Here is a 27593-nt window from a genome sequence, read left to right as displayed (position 1 = left end):
TATGCCAGAATTGGTGTTAATCAAATGTGGATTCTAAAAAATTCTAAAGAACTTTTAGTAAACTTGAAATCACAGAATTTTCCCCAAATCAATAGCATTAAAACCTATGGCTTTTCAACACTATACACGACCATTCATCACGATGAATTAAAGACTAGACTTTTTGACATCATAGACAGTTGCTTCTTCAACAAAAACAGAAAACGGAAATATTCACACCTAGTGATCAGTCATTCAAAAACTTACTTTGTTAAACACCACTCTGATTCCACGCACAAGTACTCTGAAGTTGAAATAAAAAATATGCTAGAGTTCCTCATTGACAATATCTTCGCGGTCTTTGGTGATCAGGCCTTCCAACAGTCTGTTGGAATTCCCATGGGCACGAATTGTGCTCCTTTGTTAGCTGACCTGTTTTTATATTCATATGAAGGATAATTTATTCAAAAACTTCTACGTGAGAAGAAAAAAATATCTTGCTGTGACCTTCAATTCGACTTTTAGATATATCGATGACGTTTTGTTTATTAACAATGATAGCTTTCATTCATCTGTCGATTTGATATATCCCTGTGAGCTCGAAATAAAGGACACCACAGAGTCGTCGACTTCTGCTTCATACTTAGATTTTTTTTATTGAAGGTAGACATGAACGGCAAATTGACAACTCAACTGTATGATTTCAGCTTCTCTATTGTCAACTTCCCACACTTATGTAGCAATATTCCATTATCACCTGCATATGGTGTTTATATATCTCAACTGATTCGATATGCAAGAGCTTGTTCTGGGTATAGTCAGTTTTTAAATCGAGTTAAGCTACTGACAAACAAGTTAATGGTACAGGGATTTCAACAGTCTCGATTGAAGTCAGCATTTCGCGAATTCTATGGTCGTTATAACGATCTAGTTCGTCAATACAACCTCGCATTGGGTCAAATGCTGTCTGACGTGTTTCATACCGATTGTTAAGCCGTTCTTGGCACACTGATTTTGACTGCGGATTTCTCCGTTTACCTGATCAGGATATGGGGCTCACGGTGGGTGTGACCGGTCAACAGGGGATGATTACTCCTCCTAGGCACCTGATCCCACCTCTGGTGTGTCCAGGGGTCCGTGTTTGCCCAACTATCTATTTTGTATTGCTTGTAGGAGTTATGAGATTGATAACTGTTCGTTATCTTCACCTTGCATGTACCGGATGCGCATTTCGACAAACAATGTCCCTTCAGTGATGCTCAAGCCGAAATTTTGGAAATTCGAAATGACAAAACACTTTTTTAAGATCTAAAAGGAAAACTAGAGTGCAAAAAGCTAGAGCCAAATTCGTCCAATGATCAGAGCTATGCATGAGAGAGATATCATCCTTAATTTTGAAATGAATTTCTAAATTTTATCCCAACAATTAAATATACATCCGTATTTTCAAGCTAGTAACAAAGTAATTAGCTACTGGGCTGTAGAGACCCTCCGGGACTAACAATCCACCAGGAGAGGCCTCGACCCAGGGGTCATAATGTAAAACTTACACGGTAGCAATTTTGATGCACCAGATGCGCATGTCGACAAATAACCTCTTCAGCGATGCTCAAGCCGAAAGTTTGGAAATTCGAAATGACAAAATATTTTTTTAAGAGCTAAAAGGAAAACTAGAGTGCCAAAAACTGGAGCCAAATTCGTCCAAGGATCAGAGCTATGCATGTATAGATTTAACAGTGATTGGGTGCACGTCACTCACATTTATAGAAACACGTCCAAAACTCTGAAATATATGCGTCTTCTTTTGTCAGAAGTAAGTGATTCAGGAAGCTTTGCCACCGAGTCCCCATCAGAATTTTACCCTGAACCCACTGGGGTCACAAGACAGGCCCCAGATACCCATCCGTTTAATAACACTCCCTTAAGAAATTTCTGGATCTGCCAATGTATTGCGTTATGGATTTATGATGACCAAAGGAGTTTTTTTTTTAGAAAGAGGAACTAGGTAGTGATTTCTTATATTCATATTTGAAATATAAAGAAAAATATAAAATTTACATATATCAGAAATAGAAATACGCATGGACATCTCGTGTTAATTCCCATAGTCCCCGCCTACTGACCTTTTATTTTGCATGAACTGAAATATTTACATCAAGTTAAAAATTGTGGAGAAAGTAACACACTAAAGCACCAAAGTCTTATGACAACGAAAACAGTTGGAAATGCTAAATCACCCAATGAAGACGAAGATATCCCGATTGGTGTTGATTAGAATTTGTATTATTTTATCCAGCAGGCACGTATAACCGTGATTTAGGAACAAATGTAGGTATAACAACAATATCACCGTAAGAATATGGTAGGATATAGTAGAAAATGCACTATTCAGCAACATTTGCAAAGGACTCGATTTCGGCCGATATAATGAAATATAAATTTCTCAAAGAACAAACACTTTGTAGACATAAGACTAACACATGTAGTTAAAATGTTTTATTTCATTACAAATTGCAAGTTGATGCAATGTCTCGAATTGTAGATATAATAAAATTCTTATTGGATATACTCTTGTTTGAAGTGTTTGGAGATGGCATGAACATGATTAGAGTAAGTAGATTTGGTTTTCTTAATTACCTTCCTTTGTATCAAGTTCTCAAGTTTGCAAAACTCTTTGTAGCTATTTTCATTGTTTTATTTTTGTAACAAGACAAATTGGTCATCTCCATTTCCTACAATTACTGGTCAATATGAGTTCTTCCATTTTAAGGAGTTTATTATATTCCTGTGAAAATGGATACGGAAAGAGACACGCCCTGATAATAACAATGCATCAGCGCTCGTATAAACGAATTCATTTTATTTCGATTTGTAACACCAACAAATTAATATCAGTGTTACTTATGATATTGGAGAAGAAAATCAGAAGATAAACCCTGAAAGAAAAGTTTTATTCAGATTTATTGCAAGTAGTTACTGTTGACAGAGGACAGGAAAAATAACGAAAACTTCTTATTGCTAGATTTTCTTTATTTCCTTTTCATTCTGTTAAATGACATGTAGATGTTGACGCTACTAGTTTATCGCAATCGAGAGACCATTTTCAATCCAGCACACCAAAATATAAACTGTAAACTGAATGACTGCAACCACGCATAGTGCCATGGTACTGTAGATTAGAACTTCTCTTCTGGAACGTAAACTCTGAGAGCAGTGGCTGTAGGTTAAATAAATGTAAATTACATAGTGTTAACCAAACGCAGTGCATACTACATAGATACAAGTATTAAACTATTGGAACAGAGGATTAGAAGATAAACCCTGAGAGAATAGTTTTATTTAAATTAATTCTGCAAGTAATTACTGATAACAGAAGCCACGAATATAACGAAAACTTCGTATCAGTAGACCTTTTTATTTCATTTATTTTCACTGTTTACTGACATGTGGATAATGAAGCTTCTAGTTTCTTATTTCAAAGTCACAATCGAGAAACCATTTTCAGCCCAGCTTAGTGGAAGAGAAAAACATTGACATAAATTGTTAACTGAAAAGTATTCCATACCTTGCACTTTGTATGAATGTTAAAATCAAGGAAACTATCATAATGAATAAATGGCATTGAGAGAGAGAGAGAGAGAGAGAGAGAGAGAGAGAGAGAGAGAGAGAGAGAGACCATATATCATTTTTCACATTTTACTAGACACGTGAGAAGATTCATCAACATTCACATTAACCATCTATTAGCAAAATCCACTGACGTGGAAACCGTTTAAGCCAGGATACATCTTGATAATGTACAAACAGAACATGACACGTGTATAACATGCCATTTTACTCTTACAACTTACTCCTCCTAGGTACCTGATCCCACCTCTGGTGTGTCCAGCGGTCCGTGTTTGCCCAACTATCTATTTTGTATTGCTTATAGGAATTGTAAAGAATTTTCCGATGTGAGTTGATACAGCACGGTTATAAATGTTCCACATTCGTCAGAATTTAAGTTTACTCGTACAGTAATTATAAGAAATATACAGAAGGAATACATTCACTGTCAGCAGTATATTACGCCTGAAGTTTAACCAGATTTACAATCTGAATGGACTTTAATGGTGTCATCTGAACATAAATGTATGCAGTCAGATTTAGAGTCTGTTCTGACTTTGACGAATGATCAAAGAAGTTAGAATATGCATTAATGGATAACGGAAAATAATGATAACAACCCTGGAACTAACATAGTACTTTATCATTTGAAAGATTGTATTAGGTAAGTGAATGACTTTGAGCTTTGCTTGACACTTTCTGTAAATACGTTATTGCATACAACATCAGTAATATTCCCGCCACGATAGGGAGACTAATAATACCGGATACTAAAGACACGGAATTGCTCTCACTTGCGTCTCTTTTCTCTTCTGTTTCACCCATAAGAGGGGTGTTGGTAGGTTTCGGTGCAGATTCTGTCACTGTAAAGAAAAAATTACCCATTAAGAAAATTAAAGTGGGTAGGAGATTCAAATACAAATGACGAATGTTATCTGTACATATCAGAATAAGATAGACGAATATCTTAATCTTAGTTCAACGTTGTCAAAATTGAAAAATAATCATCTGGAAAAAAGTAAAATCTAGTTAATATTGTCAATGTTTGAAAGACATTCGATTAAAGTTTTTTTTATAAAGTTGGAATAAAAATCCTATCTATAGGAGGGATGTGAATAAAAGCGATTAACAATACCAGAAAGTAAAGACACTGAAATGATGTAATTTGTACCTTCTTTCTCTTCTGTATGTATTCCATCCGTGTGTGATATGTTGATAGGTTTTGGTGCAGCCTCTGCCACGGAAAGACATATTTACACAACAGAAAAGTGTATAGGAGAATCAAAAATAAATGGCACATATTAACATGTATCTCCACATATCAGAACAACATTGACGACTCTCTTATCTATAGATATATGTGTTTATGCAAGGGGAACAGTATCGTCACAACTAATGCTAAATATTGAGTTCTATAGTTGTAGAAGGTACATGGACAGTTCAAAACTCAATGTTGTCAATGTTGAAAAATAATCACCTAAAAACGAAGTCAAATCTAGTTCATATTTTCAAAGTTTGAAAGAAATGTAATTAGATTTTTAAAAAGAATTTTTGTAAACCAATTCTGTCTTAAAATGTGATGTGAATAAAAAAGGAAAACATGGACGTAACATTGACGATTACTACAATAAACCTGTACATCCACTAGACGGATCACAAGACGCTTCATTACAATGACAGAACAACTGACATTTACTTCCATAGTTAGGATAACGACAAGGTATTTCACAATATTCACCATATTTTCCCGATTCACATTCTGTAATTGTGGACACAAGATAGAACTTCAAGTAGAAAATGTCCTTCGTTTGGAAAAAAAAGTGAAATTATATTAATCGCATCGTTACCTGATTGACTACATCCGTACACGTGGTGACAGTCCTCGCGGCTGCAGTTGCACGTTGAACAACACTTCAAGCCGAATGTTGGGTATTGACAAGGAAAAGTACAGTTCCTACCGTAAAATCCATCCACACAACCTACAGAAGACGTACAAAGAAGATGTATGTACAAGGATACAAGAAATATTAATTAGCGACAAAGAACATTTTATTCAATCGTCAAGTGCCGTATCCTTATCCATACAAGATATGTTCACAGGATAATATTAAATTTGAATATTGATAAGCGTTATTGAACATATCATTTAATCGTAAATAACCCTCTCGTTATTCATGAATAATATACAAATGTACGTTAACATTAATATTTCTTTCACGAACTTGCTATCGTGTTTCTGTTTGGATGCTAAATTATACGTACGTGTACATTTATTCTGTGTTTCACTCCATACATATCCATAACAGCATTTTGCCTCGTTAAGACTGAAATATTAATCAATCAATAGACAATTACAATAAGATTGTATCTACTATCAAACTACGTAATATTTGACAACTTTGCTTGGTAAAAATTAGAAATATTGTTTGTCAAAAATGAAGGATGAAATACTATAGTATTGCTTTTAGTTAAATGAAGTGAAGTTATCTAAATGAAAAAAGGTGAAACTAAGGAATAGTGATTTTTCATCAATGAAAGGTGAAGATAACGAAGAGTGATCAATCTGATAACTCCTACAAGCGATATAGAATAAAGAGTTGGGCAAACATAGACCCCTGGATATACCAGAGGTGAGATCAGTTATCGAGGAGGAGCAAGGATCCCCTGTCGGCCGGTCAAACACACCGTGAGCCCTATATCTTGATCAAGTAAACGGAGTCATCCGTAGTCAAAATCAGTGTAACAAGAACGGTCTAACAATCGGTATGAAACACGTCAAACAGCATTTGAATCAATGATACACATGTAGGTTGTATTGGCAAACTAGTTCGTTATAACGACCATAGAATTTGCAAATGCTGACTTTAAACGTAACTGTTGGAACCTCTGCACCATCAACTTATTTGTCAGTACCCTGCTTCGATTTAAAAACTGACCATACGTAGAACAAGCTCTTGCGCATCGAATCAGTTGAAAGATATAAACACCATGTGCAGTTGATAATGGAATATTGCTATATAGATATGGGAAGTTAACGATGGAGAAGCCGAAATTATCCCGTTTGTGATAAAGTTGAGTCGTTAATTTGCCGTTAATGTCTACTTTGAATAAAAATATCCAAGTGTCAAGCAGAGGTGGGCAACTCTGTGGTGGATATATATACAATATCAAGAGCAGAAGAAACACAATGCAAACAGAATGCTTTTGATAACATGATATACCTCATATAAGATACCTATTAGGCCATCTTTTGCTCTGAGAAATAAAAAAAAAACTAAATATAAAAACAATGTCGGAAACAGTAATACATAAAGGGACATGGAAACGATTTGAGCTGAAAATTTTCAAATTTCATTTTTCCATTTTTATTGTTTACAATGCTTAACGAAATTCTTTCTAATGGTCAACCAAAATTTGAATATCAGTTGTTGAGTTATAAGTGAGGCACAGCAATTTTCTGTTATGTAAACAAGGCTCATGCCATGTTTTTGTTTATATTAGACTGTTTAATAGAAAATAGCGTATTTAAAACAAAAAGAGGTGTGCCAAACACTAGAAAATATTTAATTGTGTTAGGAATTTACGTGTACTTAAAATGAAAAAAACAATCGGCTTTAAACAAAATGTTTACTAGTTTATTAAACCTATGTAAACAAAAACATGGCACGGGCCTTGTTTACATAACAAGGACATATGACCGTGTATTTCCCATACACATTGACTACTGACATTCAAATCTTTGCTGATCATTAGTAATACCCTTGTTAAGCATTCTAAACATTAAAAATCAAAAACTAAATTTTGAAAATCTAGTTTTAAGTAACCATTTAGGACATTATATGTTCGTTATAACGATTTAGTTTGCCAATACAACGTCTTTGGGTCAAATGATGTCTAACTTGTTTCATTTAATCACTGTTCATTATCTTCACCTTTTCATTTTCTTAGTATCACTGGTAAAAGTATACTGGTATTTTTCTCAGTTGTTTTAAGATATGTTTTTTTCCTTACCGTGTTGACTTTGATGAATCTAATGCAGTCCATAGCGACAACTGTTTGAAACAAATTATTTATTAAAAGGAATTGATTCCGTGATTTAGTTTTATATTTGATATCATGAAAGGTGACGATAATCAACAGTGATCAATCTCATAACTCCTAAAAGCAATACAAAATAGAGAGTTGGGCAAATGTTAGTAGATATAGTGTAAGTTATGGATATGAACTTCATGTTAACTTAGATATAGTTCTAATCTGTATTTTTTTGTATTGTCACAATAACCGAGAGAAAACTTTTAGTAAATTAGAATGGCTGTACATACGAACAATCACTTACAATATGATAATCTTAATAGTCACTAATCCATAATGACATCTAAAAGATACGTTGTACTATATGTCATAGTGAAAACGACTTACCCGTTACATATTTTGGAGATTGAAGACCGGACATGAAGAGACAAAAAGCACAAAAAAATGTGACATGAACAGAGAACAAAGTCAATTGATAACACACACTTCTGATGGTATCAGCACAAATACGTTTATGTTACAATAGCCTTGAACATTTTATTCTTATACATTTTATGGTAATGTGATGAACTAAATAGCATTCAAATACTTCCTAAAATATGAAAATTGGGCATGTTTCAGTGTTGTGTAAGGACTATGATCATTAAAAGTTTTCGCAGAAATAGCATGTACGGAAATTATTCTGTATTGGTAACGAGGTCAAATTCTATGTTTTTGAGAGGGGCAGCAAACATCTTGTTTGATGAAGGCGGTAGACAGCTTCCACCTGCAGACTTTTTACTTTGCCTGATGACGTAATCAGAATATTTATGATAGGTTGCTTTTAATTGTATGCTTTAGGTCACCGGTAAAAAGATGTAATCATAAAGAAACAATAATCTGAATATACACACTATTAGTCGAAGTACTGGATCTTTCGAAATGAAAAGATGAAGATAACGAACAATGATCTCACAATTCTGATAAGGAATACAAATAGAAAATTGTACAAATACGCACCACTGGATATACTATAGGTAGGATAAGATGTATATGAGGAGTAAGAATCCCCTGTTGTTCGGTGACACTCGCCGTGATTCAAATATTCTGATCAGGTAAATTGAGTAATACCGATTGTTATGCTATTGTTGGCACACTGATTTTGACTACGGATAACTCCGTTTACCTGATCAAGATATAGGGCTCACGGCGGGTGTGACCGGTCGACAGGGGATGCTTACTCCTCATACGGACCTGATCCCACCTCTGGTGTTTCCAGGGTTCCGTGTTTGCCCAACTATCTATTTTGTATTGCTTGTAGGAGTTAGAAAATTGATCACTGTTCGTTATCTTCACCTTTCATAAAAAATGTGTGCCCCTTACTTCAAGAATGTATTTGAGAAATAGTGAATATATATTGAATGGTTTCCTTTTATAGCTACAAGTTAGGTCACTTTGTGACGTCATTGCAGCTTCCGAAACGGAAGTTATGTTTTTTGCTGACGATAAAATGAGATTATAAGCTCTACAACTTTGAAATACATTTAACGTCTCTAGTCTGATGTTGACGGGCAATATCAAGTCGATGTGATTATCTGCTCTTCTCTGAATACACAATTCAACTGTTTATCGCCAGGATTGTTTACACGTGTATTGATCTCAGAATAGAGACGAAAGTATTTTTATTTTATGAATGTGAATCTGTCGGTCATTTATATATTTGTTACATACGTTTGTTAAGTTTTCTGATAATAAAATGGAATTGTAAGTTATCAAGTTCATTGTTAAATTACGAAGCGTAAAACAGTAGGTATGATAGCAGAAAAGCCATAAAATGGGTCTATATTAAGATGTTTGAGGTCACTTGTTGTTTCTTTCGCCACTTCGAGAATTTTTAACGCATGTTTAGACATCACCAGGTGTAGGTGAAGTATAACAAATTTCGACATTTGTTTAGCACACAGTAAGGTTTCGATAACTTAACAACGCCTGCCGCGACAAGGGACCCCTGTTTTAAGGTCATATCCGAAATCCCCATGATTGTCACTTTTAAATGCCGAGCGTTTGACGAAGGATCAATCACTACCTATATTTACGTCTTAGGTTTGACGTGGCTTGTTGCAAACGGGATTCCAGCTCATGACATCACGCTTAGAAAGCAAACGCTCGGCTGTTTTAAGTTAATGTACAACATCTAATCAGTTTGAAGGCATGAAAGCGCTATTGCGTTTTCAAATAAGTAGTGCATTTCAAAGCCATACATTTATTTTTTTAGGACGTTTAATATATATCACTGATTAACCAGTATATTTTAGAGAATATATCTTTGATCTTAGCAATGGCTTTGGTAGAACCTAAATTAAGGTAATGGAAATATTTTATTTTACCTCGTATATAATGAAATCTCATTGATATATTGAATTATGTTTTGCATACAAGATATTTATAGATAAATGTTCTATATGGTGTTTCTTAAAATTTTACGTAAAAGAACAGAGAAAGCGATATAAAAGTATAGGAAGGGAGTAGATAGGGATTTTGTGGGTATGAAGCAAAATTTGGTGAAGAAAAGTAATGGTTTTCCATACAGTTAAGTTTCAATTTTCTTGGAGTAAAGCTTCGTAGGGATGTAAAATGAAATATTTTACCATTCGATTATACAATGCATTATTGTCAGAATTGTTAAATATTCGGAACACTATCAGCAAAGAAAACATTTTTCAATGTAAAATTATAAACTTTTAGGCATATTTTTCTTAAAAGCGAATTATCTTTCTTTGAATTTGAATTTCCCTGAAAATAATTAGTGGATTCAGAAAACCTCACTGTTACGAACACTCTGAAAAAATGTTACTGTCTAAGGCGCTTGAATATGAAATAATATTTATATTACAAATCGCATTTTCCTCTATGAACCAACCACTTTCAGCGCGCGACACAATCGGTTCACATTGACTATGAACGGATTATGAACTAGCTTAAGGCACGCGACTGAGAGAGCGTAATGATTTGAAAAAAAGAACATCTGTTACAAAGATCTCGCAAGTCACACCTCGGATTAAGATTGTAAACTTACGTGGATTACCATCCCAATCTTGCGGTATCCTACCTCCAAAATACAGTGCACCTTCTAATGTTGATAAAAGGCAGGGTGAGATGAAATGTCACGTCATGTTGATGTGTTGACGTACGTCACAATAACTACTGTGACAGAGGCTAGGAGTTCGTTTTATGCAACAAAATAGAAGCAATGTAAACAAACGGTGTTTTAGTAAATGAATATTAATATAAGAAATGTATATCACTTAGCTAGCGCGATTCACAGAGCTCGAAATAAAGGACACCACAGAGTCGTCCACTTCTGCTTCATACCTAGATATTTTATTGAAAGTAGACATTAACGGCAAACTGACAACTCAACTGTATGACAAACGTGATGATTTCAGCTTCTCCATCGTCAACTTCCCACATTTATGTAGCAATATTCCATTATCACCTGCATATGGTGTTTATATATCTCAACTGATTCGATATGCAAGAGCTTGTTGTGCGTATAGTCAGTTTTTAAATCGAGGTAAGCTACTGACAAACAAGTTGATGGTACAGGGATTTCAACAGTCTCGATTGAAGTCAACATTTCGCAAATTTTATGGTCGTTATAACGATCTAGTTCGTCAATACAACCTCGTATTGGGTCAAATGCTGTCTAACGTGCTTCATACCGATTGTTAAGCCGTTCTTGGTACACTGATTTTGACTGCGGATAACTCCGTTTACCTGATCAGGATATGGGGTTCACGGCGGGTGTGACCGGTCAACAGGGGATGCTTACTTCTCCTAGGCACCTGGTCACACCTCTGGTGTGTCCAGGGGTCCGTGTTTGCCAAACTATCTATTTTGTATTGCTTGAAGGAGTTATGAGATTGATCACTGTTCGTTATTTTCACCTTGCATTCAGACATTTGTAAAGCATCATACCTTTCAACTCTTTCTTTACATCTGTCTTAATCTGGACACAACTTTTGTGTTTCTCAATGCATTGTCTTGTCTGCAAACATCAAACACATATATTTCATTATATTTTCTAAATATATTGTAACAGTATTTTAATCTAGAAAATTGTGTATTAAGCAAATTGATATCAGAAAACATTCAAATAGAAGTAAAATTTTTAAAAAATTCACCCATGAGTATTTATGCATATGTGCATATTTCAACATCTGTTAGTGCAGGAAGATATTAAAAAAATGAACTTACCAGAATCAATGGAACATGTGTTGTCAACTTGAGCAATATGGCAGATCTATTGGCTTTGGAGTCACCACCCCCCCCTTTCACATCTGAGTGAGGTTTGTCATGTAATGGGTAACAACATGTTGTTCTTTATTCAAAGTTAATGTCCATGATTGTCATAGACATGATGATGTCTGTTAAGTCTAGATCATAGTTAATGCACACCAGCTGTGCAGTGCAGTGCAGTGCAGCGAACAATGATTCTGGAATTCACACAATTTCTGATGGATATTTAAAAATCTCAAGTGTGTTGAAGTATACTTCTTGCAATCCTGATGTAAATAAACTCCCCTTTCCCTTGAAATTTTCACCAAGGCTATAAATTTATCTTCCATCACTTTCCACCCATTCCATGTTGTTGTCGTCTGCCTTATGAATCATTCTTCCTTACCTTCTTCCCATGAGAGTTCCACAAAGGGAGATAATTTTTTTTATGAAATTTCCGAATTGTATACCCCAAATAAATGACCTTCTAATTATTTGCTACCAAATTCCCGTCGTCTACTAGTGATAATTTATGCATAATTCTGTGTTTTAAACATCGAAACTATTTATTTTAAGCGTTTCTTGGGGTTTTATGACTCACTAAAACTAGCATTTAATTTGAAAGTTACATAATCTTTTTAGTTCAAACACTATACGACTTAAATCTGGAGAATGAATTTTAAAGTTATGTTCACCAATTCAAAGATTCCGTTCGAATAGACTATGCGGAGCTGAAATTATATGTGATTATTCTGCTTTTGATATTTTAATGACTTGCTGAAATTACCCCATTTATGCATTAAATTGATGTGTATATTGTGCTAAAAATAGAACGGCCCATTAGGTGTTAGTTCGGGGGGTACTCATCGACTTTGTCACAAAATATGATATAACTATTAAAATACTTTTGAAATATCATAAAAAAGCTCTGAAAATTTGACAACACCTTCCATAATAATATTTTGATTTAGAACCTATCGTAGAGGCAAACTACTGACAAACAAGTTAATGGTACAAGTGTTTCAACAGTCTCGAATGAAGTCAGCATTTCGCAAATTATATGGTCGTTATAACGATATAGTTTGTCTTTAGAACCTATCATTGGGTCAAATGCTATCTGACGTGTTTCATACCGTTTGTTAGACCAATCTTGGTACACTGATTTTGGCTACGAATAACTCTGTTTACCTGATCAGGATATAGGGCTCATGGCAGGTATGACCGTTCGACAGGGGATGCTTACTCCTCCTAGGCACCTGATCCCACCTCTGGTGTGTTCAGGGGCCCGTGTTTGCCCAACTATTTATTTTTATTGCTTTTAACACTTTTGAGATTTATCAGTTTTCGTTATATTCACCTTTGATACAGAAAGAATAAATTTACTGTCAGCAGCAATTTTGAAATACAGTTATGGAATATAATCTGCTAACATTGAGGTTTTGAATACATTTAGAGTCTGTTTTGACTCTAATCATATCATCTTCTATATAGCCATGTTTAACAGTTTGATATGACTTCAATGAACAGAAATCTATAGAGTTAGATTTAGAGTCTTGTATGAGCAAATATCTATATAGTCAGATTTAGAACATGATTTGACGTCAATGGTTTAAACTAAACACACTTGCAATAAAAGTACATGGTGTAGGTTGTATTTTCGTTTATGGTAGCTATTGGTAGCTAACTCCCAAAAAACCGCTCATTGAATTTTTTTCAATTTTATTTATTATAACATTTTGACTTTATTCTAAAACATATCAAAAAATCAACAAAAGTAATCAGGTTAATTTTCGAGGAAAGCGAGATTGAAATCCCCTCTTTTCTGGCCCCAAAAGGCAAAAAATACCAAAATTAAAGAAATTAACACAGAAGCCAATAACAATTTTATTGACACCAGAAATATTGTTTGTCATATATAGTTATATAAATTAAACACAAACAGATAAAAAATCAACATTGATTAGAAATTCAAAATGCATCAAAGGAAAACATTGGGATGATTCGACTTGGCAATTGGCCAAATTTACCCTAAATATGGCGTTTCTCAAATACTATCAGGCATACATTTTCTGACAACAACAAAATTCTGCTCATAAAATTTCTGATTTTATTTCATTTTTACAATAAGTCAAGTAGTATCTAAGATATTGAATAGAAAAAAAAATATACCAAATGAGGTTTAATCTGAAACTATGTCAGATTTTGTAACCCTACCCCCTCCCTTCTAGAAACGAATTTTAAGAGATACAGTCAGCAGAGATAAACTATTGACCTTAAATGATTAAGCATTCCCAAATTACCACATTGAGCATTCAAACTCACAATACAATACTACAATACGGTTTAATCAAATTCAAAGTCTAATTTGACGTTATTGGTATCATCTTAACACAGATCTATATAGTCATATCTAATAATTTGACTTCAATGTTGTTATCTTAACATAAATCTATATCAATAGATTTAGAGTCTGATTTAATTTTGTATATAAGCAAATATCTATAGAGTCACATTTAGAATAGGCTTTGACGTTAATGGTTTAATCTGAACAAGAACAGTAAGACAGGTATATGGAGTAGGGTTTGTTTTCGTTTACGTTCCGTTAAAATGTTTTCACTCTGATTTTGACCACGGATAACTCCGTTTACATGATCAGGATATAGGGCTCACGGTGGGTGTTACTGGTCGACATGGGATGTTTACTCCTCCTCGGCACCTGATCCTACCTATGGTGTATCCAGAAATCTTGTTTGCCGAGATATCTAATTTGTATTGTTTATAGGAGTTATGAGATTGATCTCTGTTCGTTATCTTCGCCTTTCATTGTAAAGTCCCCACATTTATGTGAAATACCACAAATGTAAATCTATGCTTGGGGCTCCGGGTCGTAGCAATGAAGGATCTGTAACATACCAAAGCATTCTGTGATACAGGATCTTCGTGTTGGGGGTCATATCCGAAAGACAAGCGATTGCCTTCGTTTGACAAAGGAACGGTGAGTACCCATATTTACGTCATAAGTTGTATAAGGCCACGCCAAGAGCGGGTCTCGAACTCTGAATAGGATAGGCAATCATCATTATTAGTGAACATTGGATATGATAGAGAGTAACCAACGTGTAGTGATAAAAAAAACTTGTTTCCGCGTATGATCAGTTTTTATATCGACTCAGTCTACTGACAAACTAGTTGATGTTAACGGAGTTTCAACATTTTCGTTTAAAGTCTGCATTTTGCAAAATTCATGGTCGTTGTAACGATATAATCTACTAATTCAACCTGCAGTTGGGTGAAATGTTACCAGATATGTTTTATACCAATTTAGTTCGTTGTATACACACGAATTCGCCTATAGATCACTTCGTTTGTCCGATCAAGATGATGGTTGATGTGACCGGTTGACAGGGGATGCTTACTCCTCTTAGGCACTTTTCGGATTTCCAGGGGTCCAAGTTTGCCCTACTCTGAAGTTCTATTCTTATTAAGAATTTTTGAGATTGGTCGCTATTCGTTATCTTCACCTTTTTTACTCTGAGAATCCTAGGAATGAGTATTGTTGTATAGGGAGATGTTGTGAATCGTAATGAAGCAAGCAGGTGAAGGAATCCTGTGCTAGTGAGCTGACGTGTAGTATACCTGCTAATTTGTTGAACCATGGTGTTGATATCTACTCCAAAGGTGAAATATGATGTTTTGTGCAACAATGAAATCGCTTGCAAATGCAAATGATGACACAGCTGCTTCTATTCACCCAATTGCATCGTTGAGTTTAGGCATCATTTGAACGCGATAATTCTCAAAATGTGGTTACGTTTGACGAGAACGCAATGACATATAGAAAACCCATGCATTTGATAGACAACTGATGCCTGGAACACGTGCAATAGATCCTCATAACAGTCGAGAGTTGCAGATACTATTTTAAGATTTTTTGGAACGACATTCTGTTTTCCTCAAATTCTATCATATCATTGTCGAGCAAGTGATAGCATTAAATACTAGAATGAGTAATTAGGCGGTTCATCTTTTTTTTACGGAAAAGATGTTTGGAAAATTATATGATGAAATTCAGTGTAAAATTGCTACTTCTTGTTTCTTAGCGTTATAGTTAAGAATTCTGAATAAATCAGAACTTAAATCTTTAATTGCATTGTTAATCTTTTAGATATATGTTCAGAGAAAATGTTCCATGCTGTCATATTTTGATTGAACGTGAGAGTCGTAAACTTTATCCTTTCAAAGTGTGCTTTCACTAGCTGTATCTCCTTGAACTATGCACGTGAAGTTATGTAGATACGCCATTGCGTACAGAACTAGCAACAACCCCGCAACGATCAGAAGACTGATAATACCAGCAATTAAAGATGTAGAATTACTTTCATATACATTTTTCTTCTCTTCTGCACACATATTGTCCAAATGGAAGATGCTGGTAGATTTCGGTTCAGCCTCTGTTGTAGCCTCTGTTATGACATAAAGAAAACTTTACAGAAAGGAAAATCGAAGTGTGCAGCAGTTTTAGATATAAACTGTACGTGTTGTCTGTACACATGGACACTAATGTGATGGCTGTTTAATTAAAATGCAGTGTATGCTTGCAAGGATATCTAAAAATATCACCGTTATAAATTGTACTTGAAGCAGATGCAGGTACGATTGATATTCATCATTGCTGTGCAATGATGAATACTTGTCTATAACAAAGACAATCTAGTTTCTTTAAATCATTTACAATAAAATTTAGTTATAGGTGTTTCTTACGTAATAGATGTTTTATCTTATAAGGGAATGTGAAAGGAAGATGAACATATTGAAGCTGGATTGATGATGACTATACAATAAACCTGCACATCCACTAGAAGGATCACAAAACACTTCATCACAGAGACAAGCCAACTGACATCTATTTCCATAGTTTGGGTAACGACAAGAAAACTCACAATAGTCGCCATACTTTCCAGTTGCACATTCTGTAAAATTTGATATGAGGTAATCTGAAACAGATAATGCCTTTCTTCGGCAAGACAAAAGCTGAATGTTAGTAATTGTTCCTGACCTAATGGTGTTCTCCTGCACCCGTAAACGTGGTGACAGTCTTCAATGCTGCATGTGCAATTTAATTGACAATTCCAGCCAAAAAATGGTTTTGGACAAGGTATAGAACAGTCCCTACCGTAAAAGCCATCCGTGCAACCTACCAAAAGGGAGAAAAAATATTGCTTATTGATAAAAAAAACAAACATTCAAGAACGGTAATTAACATTGCAATTTTCCTTCGTGCATTCCATCATAATCCGTGAGTAATGTACAAATATGTTTGAATGCTAATATATACACACGTGTACAGGTATTTTGTGCTTCATTCCATACATATCCATTACAACATACTTTCCCGTCAGGACTACAATTGTTTAAAAACAAATCGTATCAAAATAATGTATCTATTTGTATTGTTTCTAACATTTAACGATCAAAAATGTTAAAAGTTCAATATGCCAGTAGTCAAAAAACATTATAATGTACATGTAAATGCAATTCAATGTAATTTACATATGATAAGACACGTGTTCAACACGGTACAAATAGATATTAAAATGTCTGTCATTTTATCGATATTATGAACATCGATATAAAATAATGCATATATCGTACGTCAATAATTAGAAATGTAGTAGAGAAACAGTGATCAATCTCAAAAGTCCTATAAGCAATACAAAATTTTTGTGATTCTACTCTCGAATAGATTACATAATAATCCTACAAAATAACTGATTCACCATTGTTGTTTTACTAAGAAAAACATGTTGTACTACGCAATATTGTGGAGAATGAATGACAAAGACTTACCCATCACATAATTGTGAGGTAGAAGACGTGATACAAAGAGACAAAAACCACAAAAAGAAACGTGAAAATAAACTAGAATCCATTGCTATCAGATACTAGTGCTGTTATCAATTCAAATATGTTGATGTTCTTCTGTCCTTCAAAATATCATTCATATGTATGCAGAATCAATATGATAACTAAAATGATATTTTAACGATATACTATATACATACTTCCTGGATTATCAAGGGGCTTCACTTTGGGCAAATTTAATATTTCCGTACCAATCTTTACTGTAGTTTGGCAGTTCCAAAACATGCAGTGAGCCCTTTGACTTGACGAGGCAATCGTAGCAATTTGTAGTTAAATAAGTGAGCAAATAACTGCTCAGAAATTGGTGTGAAACATGCCATGCATCGTTTGAGCTAACGTCTGATTGTATTTACAAATAAAATCATTTTAAGAATCCTCGCTTTTACGAAATGCTGACTTTAAACGAGATTCTTGAGATCAGTGTAAAATCAACTGACCAATATCTATGACTAAAACCTATCGTGAACCTCTGTCTTGACGAGATAAACGTAGCAATCCGTAGCCAAAAGAAGTAGGTAAATAATTGTTCAGAAATTGGTATGAAACACACCAGAAATGGTTTGGGCTAACGCAAGGTTTTTTGAAAAATTTGATCATATTAAGAATCATTTATTTTACGAAATGCTGACTTTAAAAGTGGCTATTGAAACAAGCGTAACACCAACTTTATTTTAAGTTGACCTGATTCAGTGTAAATAATGGTCGCTCTCGGGCATGGAGTCAGTGTTATTCCTGCTCGGCATTGACGTATAAATGCTGCATTCATACCAACCATTCCAATATTCGAAATATATGGTGATTAATTTAAATATCTTTCTTTGTCGATCGACAGACTTTCCTAAATATTATCATCCAATTAAAAGTGAACTTATTTCAGGGAAACCATTTGTTCTGGATCTAAGCATTTTAAGGCTTTGTCCGTTGCAAATATATATTGTCCCAGATTGTCCCGTATAAACAAGAAAACAACCTTATAATGTTATCCTTCAATGAAGGTAGTATCACGGGAGATAATTTTAAATGCGATATCACATTTTCCATGAATTCTTTGCAAATTGAAAATGATACGGTTAAATTTTATATTCGAATTTGGAAGTTCTGTCACTCAGTGTTTTTTTTTTCATATTTACTTGGTAGGTATGAATACAAAAAATTAAAACAATATTTGTATTTACAACACTCAGTAAATTAAAATATTACAGTATAATAATTTGAAAAGAATTAATTTTCACACTATGTACAATTTATTTTTCTTAGTTTTATTTTTTGCAGCACTGTTATATAAAAGTTATAGTACATAAGCAACATACTATTCACCGCCATATTAACGGTTACTAGTTGATTACATTTAGTAACTGAACTGATTAAATACCCTGTTCTTTTAAAATAACAACACTAATAAATTAAACACGTTCATGTTGATGTTAGAAAAGTCAACGAATTTTATAGGAAGTGCAATATACGATAGATTGATTTGAATGAGTTGTGTACCAAATCCTTCTAACATTCACATTGTAACTGACAGTTGACCCCGTAACTTGGATACCGACATGGCAATTCACAGTCAGAGCTGGTGTATCCAGAGCGACATGCTGGAAAACGGAATCATGTTACGTATTTTATATGTTATACACGATCTACAATTATTTGGTAAAGATCATGTAATGTACCTTTAAGAGTTTTTGTCAATAAATATACGGGAAATGGAGATTATGTAGTACCTGGTGAAATCGTTGTGCTTGGTGAAATCGTTGGTGACCCATCTGAAATATATCGAAATTCATAGTTAAAATAATTAGATTGATATCTGGAAAGAAAAGGAATTTGACGTCTCCTGTATTTATTTCTGGATTATGTGTAATGATCGGAGCATACCATCACATCCAGTAACAAAACTGCAGTTCTACTGCTCTCAGTTACACCATATTGACATGAAATGGTGAAGATAACGAACAGTGATCAATCTCATAACTCCTACAAGCAATACAAAATAGATAGTGTGGCAAACACGGATCTGTGGACACACTAGAGGTGGAATCAGGTGCCTAGGAGGAGTAAGCATACCCTGTCGACCAGTCACATCCGCCGTGAGCCTTATATCCTGTTCAGGTAAACGGAGTTATCCGCTTTCAAAATCAGTGTGCCAAGAACGGCTTAACAATCGGTATGAAACACGTCAGGCAGCATTTAACCCAATGGTAGGGTGCATTTGCGAAATGCTGACTTCAATCGAGACTGTTAAAACCCCTATATCATCAACTTTTTTGTCAGTGGCTTACCTCAGTATAAAAACTGACTAGACACAGGACAAGCTCTTCACCATATGCAGATGATAATGGAATATTGCTACATAAATATGGAAAGTTGATGATGGGGAAGCTGAAATCATCCCGTTTGCCATACAATTAAGTTGTCAGTTTGCCGTTAATGTCTACTTTCAATAAAATATCTAAGTATGAAGCAGAAGTGGACGACTCTGTTGTGTCCTTTATTTCGAGCTCACAGGAACATATGGAATCGACATATGAATGAAAGTTATTATTGTTAATAGACAAAACGTCATCGATATATCGAAATGTCGAATTGAAGGTCACAGCGAGAGGTTTTTTCTTCTCACGTAGAAGTTTTTGAGTAAATTCTGCTTCATATGAATATAGAAACAGGTCAATTAACAAAGGAGCAGAATTCGTGCACATGGGAATTCCAACAGACTGTTATTTCCGTAGTTAGGATAACGACAGACCATCTGGCAGTAGTCACCTTGGAACCCTACATCGCATTCTAAACAAAAAGGTTAATTTTGAATATTACTTTCATTCATGGCCTAAAATAAATCTATAATTCTAAAGTGAAACTAATTCCCAGTGAGATATGACATTGTCTTTGTTAAAACGATGGTATAAACAGCCTTGGTTTGACTTTCATAAGATGTTATACTTACCTGTGCATTTCTTGAGTGTCGTATTTCATGCCTTGCTCTTCGTATGAATGATAACATCTAGCGAACTAACACAATAAAATAAATGGCAATACTAGAAAGAGAGAAAAAAAGAGTGAGGGAGCAAACACAAAAAGTGGTTTAAAAAAACATGCCAACGTGTGAGGATATAATTTAGAATTCATATTATATTATAAGTTAAAGATCCATTAACAAAATCCACTTACGTGGTAACCGTTTGAACCATAATACATCTTGATAGTATACAAACAAAACATGACGCGTGTATGACATTCCATCTAGCCATTTAACAATTTGAAGCGGAGTTTGGTAAATTATTTCTCTTGCTATATGAGAAATACTTGATTAAATATCAGTACCATACGTTGATGGTATTTGATCAACATTTTTATGATATGAAGTACGTTTCACACGGTTATAAATTTTCCTCATTTTCAAGTGTTCACATGCTAGTGAATCATAGTAAAAGTGATCATAATATAAATAAAACACAAGTACACTTGGTTTCCTTGCACGAACATTTTATTTCCGTCAACATGAAATGTAAGAAAAAGAGGAATAATATAGGATTTCTTAGATGCAAAATATTGAAACATTCCTTCAGAAGATAGTCTGAATTTTCTCCTTTTGTTTCTATGTCCAATGTCATATCTACCCAGGAAAGACTGCAAAAGGTGAATATTGATTTGAGATCATTTTATTCCTATTCATTTATTTCTTGATAAAACCTACAGAGAGTTTGAACTCGTACAGTAATTATAAAAAAATGTACATACATCGATAAGAAATATATGGAAAAGCTTGTTCTGCTTACGGTCAGTTTTTAAATCGAGGCAAGTTACTGACAAACAAGTTGATGGTACCGGGGTTTCAACAATCTTTATTGAAGTCAGCAGTTCGCAAATTCTATGGTCGTTATGACGATCTAGTTTGTAAGTACAATACCTACCATTGGATCAAATGTTGTCTGACGTGTTTCATACCGACTGTTAGACCATTCTTAGCACGCTGATTTCGACTACGGATAACCCCATTTACCTGATGAGGATATAGGGCTCACAACGGATGTGACCGGTCGACAGGGGATGTTACTCCTCCTATGCACCTGATCCCACCTCTGGTTTGTCGAGGGATCTGTGTTTGCCCAACTATTTATTTATATTGTTTATAGGAGTTATGAGATAGATCACTGTTCGGAATATTCACTTTTCTTACAGAAAGAATGAATTTACTGTCAGCAGTAACTTTCGAATACAGATATGGAAGATATTCTGCTAACATTGACGTTTTAAACACATTTAAAGTCTGATTTGACTCTAATCATATCATCTTCTATATAGTTATGTTTAAAAGTGTAATATTACTTCAATGTTGTCATCTGAACACAAATCTATAGACTTAGATTGAGAGTCTGATTTCATTTCTTGTATGAGCAAATATCTATATAGTCAGATTTAGAACATGCTTTAACGTTAATGGTTTAATCTGAACACACTTGTAATAAAAGTACACAGTGTGGGTTTTTTTTTTTTTTTTCGTTTACGTTGCGTTGAGAAGTTTTCACTCACATTGAGATGTTACCACTGTAGGTGAAGTATCACAAATTTAGACCTATGCTCAGCTCTAGGGGTTATAACAGTGAAGGTTCTTTAACATACCAAAGTCTGTTGTTACATGCACACGGGATATCCGTATTGGAGGTCATATCCAAAAGGCCGTTTGACGAAGGACCAGTCAGTACCTATATTTACATCATAGGTTGGACAGGGCCATGACAGGGGCGCGGCTCAAACTCTGAATATGATAGACAGTCATCATTATTAGTGAACATTGGGTATGATAGCCAGTAATCAAAATATAGTGAATGCTAGATATAATGGTAATCATATGAAGTGAGCACTGAATATAATAGTCATCAGAATTTAGTGAACACTGAATACAAAGGATCAAAATGAAATGAACACTGAATACAGCAATTAGTCATTAAAATGTAGTGAACAGTGAAGATGTGTGTCCCTTATCAATATTTATTGATGGCTTATCAACTGCGATACAAAGCTGCATATATACATATCCTACGTACCTGATCCCACCTCTGGTATAGCCTGGGGTCGTTGTTTGACCAACTTTGCAATTCGTATTGCTTGTGGGTGTTATGAGATTGATCACTATTCGTCATATCCGCCCTTCATCCTGGCAAACTCGAGATAAAAGACACAACAGAACCCTCCAAATCTGCTTCACTTTTGGATATTTTATTGAAACTAGACATCAACGGTAAACTAACAATTCAACTTTATGACAACCGGTATCATTTCAGCTTTCCTATCGTTAACTCCCCATATTGATGTAGAATTACTCCATTATAACCTGTACATGGTGTTTATATCATTCAACTCTTTTGATACGCAAGAACTTGTTCTGCGTATGATCATTTATTTTAAAATCGGAGCAGGCTACTGACAAACAAGTTGACGGTGTAGGAGTTTCAACTTTTTCGTTTAAAGTTTACATTTAACAAAATTCATTGTCGTTATAACAATGTAATTTACCATTAGGTGAAATTCTGTCAAACATGTTTTATACTATTGAAGTCGTTGTTTACAGACGAATTTGACTATGGATTACTTCGTTTACCCGATCTAAATGATTGGTGGTGTGACCAGTCGACAGGGAATGCTTACTCCTCCTAGGCACCTGTTCTCACCTCTGGCATATCCAGGGGTCCGTGTTTGCCCTACTCTGAATTTCTATTCTTAACAAGAGTTTTAAATTCGTCACTATTTGTTATCTTCATCTTTTTTCGTTTTTCACTCTGTGGATCCCAGGACTGATAGTTGTTGCTGTTGCTGAGACAAGCAGATGAAGTGATACTGTGCTGATGACATCACGTGTGGTATACCTGCTGTATGACGATCATTTCTAAAACCATGGTGTTGATATCTGCACCAAAGGCGATATATGGTGCTTTTTGCAACATTAAAATATTCTGCAACTGTAAATTATAACACATCTGCTTCTATTCATCCAATTACATCGTTGCGGCGAGCATCATTCAGACGCGACAACTCTTAAGAAGTGGTTATGTTTGATGAGAACGCAATGAAATAAGGAGAACCCGTGCATTTGATAGACTACTGGTGCCTGAATCACAAGCAATATGAACTTTCAACAATCGAGAGTTACAGAGACTATCTTAAGATTTTATGCAAATACGTTCTATTATCCTCTAATTCTATCAAATATCTATCCAATAGATAATAACATTAGATGTTCCAATGAGTAATTAAAACATTCACTCTTTATCAAAAGCATGATTGAAAAATTATGTGATGAGATTCAACATAAATTAGTACTGTGCGATTCTTTGTTTTTGATCGGTATAGATAATACTGAATAATACAAACTTGAGTCTTTTATTGCATTGTTACTTTTGTTAGATACATGTAAAGAAAAAAAATATTTCACGCAGTCATATATTGATTGAACGCAGGGGTCGTAAGTTTCATAATTCCAAAGTGTGCTTTTACTCGCTGTATCTACTTGAACTATACACGTGACTTTTATGTAAATACGCCATTACATACAGGGTCAGCAACATTCCCGCAAGGATCAGAAGACTGATAATACCAGCAATTAAAGATGTAGAATTGCTTTCATTTACATTACCCCTCTCTTTGGCAGATATTTTGTCCGTATTGGGGATGTTGGTAGATCTCAGTGCAGCCTCTGTTGTAACCTCTGTTATGATGTAAAAAAAAATACACAATGGAAAATCAAAGTGTGCAGGAGGTTAAGATATAAACTGTACACATGAAAACTAATGTGATGACTCTTTTAATCAAAATGCAGTGTATTCTTGCAGGGATGTCTAAAACATTACCGGTATAAATTTCACTTGAAGCAGCTACAGGTACGGTTGATATTTCAATGCTGTGCAATGATGAATAATCTTCTACAAACAAAAGACAATATAGTTTCTTTTAATCATGTACAAGACATTTCATCGGGTGTTTCTTAGATAAGTTTTATCTTAATGGGAATGTGAATTGAAAATGAACACATTGAAGCTGGATTGAGGATGACTATACAATAAACCTGCACATCCACTAGAAGGATCACAGAACGCTTCATCACAATGACAGACCAACTGACACCTATTTCCATAGTTTGGGTAACGGCAAGATAACTCACAATATTCGCCATACTTTCCAGTCGCACATTCTGTAAAATTTGATATGAGGTAATCTGAAATAGATAATGTCTTTCTTCGGCAAGACAAAAGCTAAATGTTAGTAATTCTTCCTCACCTGATGGAGTTCTTTTGCACCCATACACGTGGTGACAGTTTTCACTGCTGCACATGCATTTTAATAGACAAGTCGAACCAAAGTATGGTTTTGGACAAGGTGTAGTACAGTTCCTACCATAAAAGCCTTCCGTGCAACCTACAGAAAGGCAGAAAAAATATTGCGTATTTGTAAAAATTATCAAAAGCGGTAATCAAGATTGCAATTTACCTCCATGCATCCCGTTGTTATTTATAAATAATATACAGATGTGTTTGAGTATAATTTCTATTATGAACTTCCTATTAAGAATGAACTTGAATACTAATGTATACAGACGTGTACAGTTATTCTGTGCTTCATTCCATACATATCCCCAACAGCATTCTTCCCCGTCAGGGCTGAAATTGTTTAAAACATGTAAATCAAAATACTGTACCCACTTCCATGGTTTCTAACATTTGACACAGAGAGATATTAAAAACTAAATATGCCATGACTCAAGAATTATTATAATGTATGTGTAATACAATGCAGTTTACATCGCATAAAACACGTGTTCAGGACGGAATAAAAAGATCTTAATATCTTCTAACATTTTCTGGATATTATCAACATTGATAGCAAATAATACATGTATTGTACGTGAATAGCTAGAAGTACAGTAGACAGTATAGTTAAAGTTACAAAAGAGATTGGTATGGTAATAACGTTGCGTCATGAGAGTTAATTGATCAATCTATGTTAGTAAATGTATGCAAAAAGTCTAAATTTAGAGTAAAATAGAATTGTTCTATGTTTAAAATAAATCACATTCCCATGATTTGCTACATTGATGAATGTTTCGTGACTAGAGATAACCCGGTGAAGTTTGTCGTTTGGTTGAAATTTGCGTCAAAGAAGCGTTTTCTACATACATGACAAAGACGTCTTGAAATTTGAAGAAATCAAGGTATGTTCCTTGAATTATGAACAATGATTCATACGTATTTGAAACCAAAGTTGTCGACAATCAAGTAGACAAAACCGTTATTGTGTTTTAGAGATTTTCACATCAATTTTCAACTTGTGACAGTATAAACAGATTTACAGTGGTGTATAATGTTTGTGTTGAGAACGAATACACGTAGAGTTACGTGCATATACAACGAAATGTAATAACCTCACCACTACGTTTGTAATGCATGCATCTTGCTAGTCTTACTGTTAGCAAATCTCAAAGAACAGATTGGTAAATTAATGTGATTGTACTGGTCAATAGTTTTTATAATAATCTTATAAAATAAATGATGGATCATTGTTTTTGTATTAAAACACATGTTGTACTAAGCAGTATTGTAGAGAATAAATAAAGAAGACTTACCCTTCACATAATTGCGAGGCAGAAGACGTGATATAAGGAGAGAAAAACCACAAAAAGAGACATGAACACAAATTAAAATCCATTGATATCATATACTAGTGATTGTATCCATTGAAATATGTTGATGTTGTTCTGTCTTAACAAATCTCATTCCTATGTATACAGTATCAACATGACAGCTAAAATGATATTTTAGTGATATACAATATACGTACTTCCTGAATTGTCAAGGGTCTTCACTAGGGTCAATTGAATATTTCTGCATCAATCTTTACCGCAGTTCGACAGTTCTAAAACCTGCCATGAGCCTCTATCTTGAGTAGGTAAGCGTAGCAATCCGTAGTCAAAAGAAGCGAGTAAATAACCGCGCAGAAATTGATAGGAAACACGCCAGACATATTTTGAGCTAAAGCCAGGTTGTATTTACAAATTAGATCATTTTAAGAAGCATTGATTTTACGAAATGCTCACTTTAAACGGAATTATTGAAACTAGTGTAAAATCAGCTTACCGATATTTTCAGAAACCTGATTCAGTTTACAAAATCAGTCATGGATTCAGAAATGCTGCAGTCATGGAAGGTGAATATAACGAACAGTGATCAATCTCATAACTCCTATAAAGGTGAAGATAACGAACAGTGATGAATCTCATAACTCCTATAAGCAATACAAAATAGATAGTTGGGCAAACACATTCATACCAATTATTCCAATATTCGAAATATATGACGATTAATTTAAATATCTTTATTTGTCAATCAACATACTTTCCTTAATATTATCATCAAATTAAAAATAAACATGTTTCAGGCAAACCTTTTGTCCTGGATCTAGAAATTTTAAGGTTTTGTTCGTTTCAAATATATCTCAAACTGTCTCTTATACGGTAAAACAACAAAACAACCTTCGACTTTTACCCTTCATCGAAGATAGCATTCACGGGGGCTAATGTTAAATGCAGTATGATTTTTGCCATACATTGTTTGCAAATTGAAATATATACTGCTATCCTCATTTCCAAGCTTTAGAACTACGTTTATGACTGTATTAGGCTTATTCTGCAAGTAATAACAGATTAGAAGAAAAATATAAATGATAAACTGAACGACTGCAACCATGCCTAGTACCATGGTACTGTAGATTAGAACATTTATTCTGAGATGTTCACACTAACCGTAGTGGCT

General features: G+C 34.5%; 4 protein-coding genes across 4 annotated transcripts in view; all 4 read right to left on the bottom strand.

The window, feature by feature from the left end:
* Positions 1-10313, bottom strand: part of LOC125676627 (multiple epidermal growth factor-like domains protein 10) — a 17365-nt gene extending 7052 nt beyond the window's left edge. Inside the window, exons 1-6 of the mRNA XM_056160808.1 lie at positions 10245-10313; positions 8005-8105; positions 5848-5909; positions 5433-5564; positions 4757-4819; positions 4350-4448 (exon numbers count right to left, since the gene is read on the bottom strand). Of these exons, the coding sequence (XP_056016783.1) occupies positions 4350-4448; positions 4757-4819; positions 5433-5564; positions 5848-5909; positions 8005-8105; positions 10245-10313 (526 nt within the window). The remainder of the gene's footprint in view (positions 1-4349; positions 4449-4756; positions 4820-5432; positions 5565-5847; positions 5910-8004; positions 8106-10244) is intronic.
* The window catches only part of LOC125677662 (uncharacterized), a 91286-nt gene that overhangs the window by 54223 nt on the left and 9470 nt on the right, over positions 1-27593 (bottom strand). The window lies entirely within an intron of this gene.
* Positions 13762-21152, bottom strand: LOC125677658 (multiple epidermal growth factor-like domains protein 10). Its single transcript, XM_056157560.1, has 4 exons — positions 20962-21152; positions 16931-17068; positions 16719-16844; positions 13762-16337 (listed from the first exon to the last, which is right to left on the bottom strand). The coding sequence occupies exons 1-4, from the start codon at positions 21026-21028 to the stop codon at positions 16111-16113; spliced, it is 558 nt and encodes a 185-aa protein (XP_056013535.1). The 5' UTR covers positions 21029-21152; the 3' UTR covers positions 13762-16110.
* Positions 24149-26868, bottom strand: LOC125677607 (multiple epidermal growth factor-like domains protein 11). Its single transcript, XM_056157557.1, has 6 exons — positions 26408-26868; positions 25384-25445; positions 25066-25203; positions 24854-24979; positions 24639-24710; positions 24149-24496 (listed from the first exon to the last, which is right to left on the bottom strand). Exons 1-6 carry the CDS (start codon positions 26497-26499, stop codon positions 24282-24284), a joined length of 705 nt encoding a protein of 234 aa, XP_056013532.1. The 5' UTR covers positions 26500-26868; the 3' UTR covers positions 24149-24281.

This window comes from Ostrea edulis, chromosome 3, assembly GCF_947568905.1.
Source record: "Ostrea edulis chromosome 3, xbOstEdul1.1, whole genome shotgun sequence".
In the NCBI taxonomy this organism is placed as follows: Eukaryota; Metazoa; Mollusca; class Bivalvia; order Ostreida; family Ostreidae; genus Ostrea; species Ostrea edulis.
The sequence above is the reverse complement of the archived record's forward strand: the minus strand, read 5'-3'. Positions and strand labels throughout refer to the sequence as shown.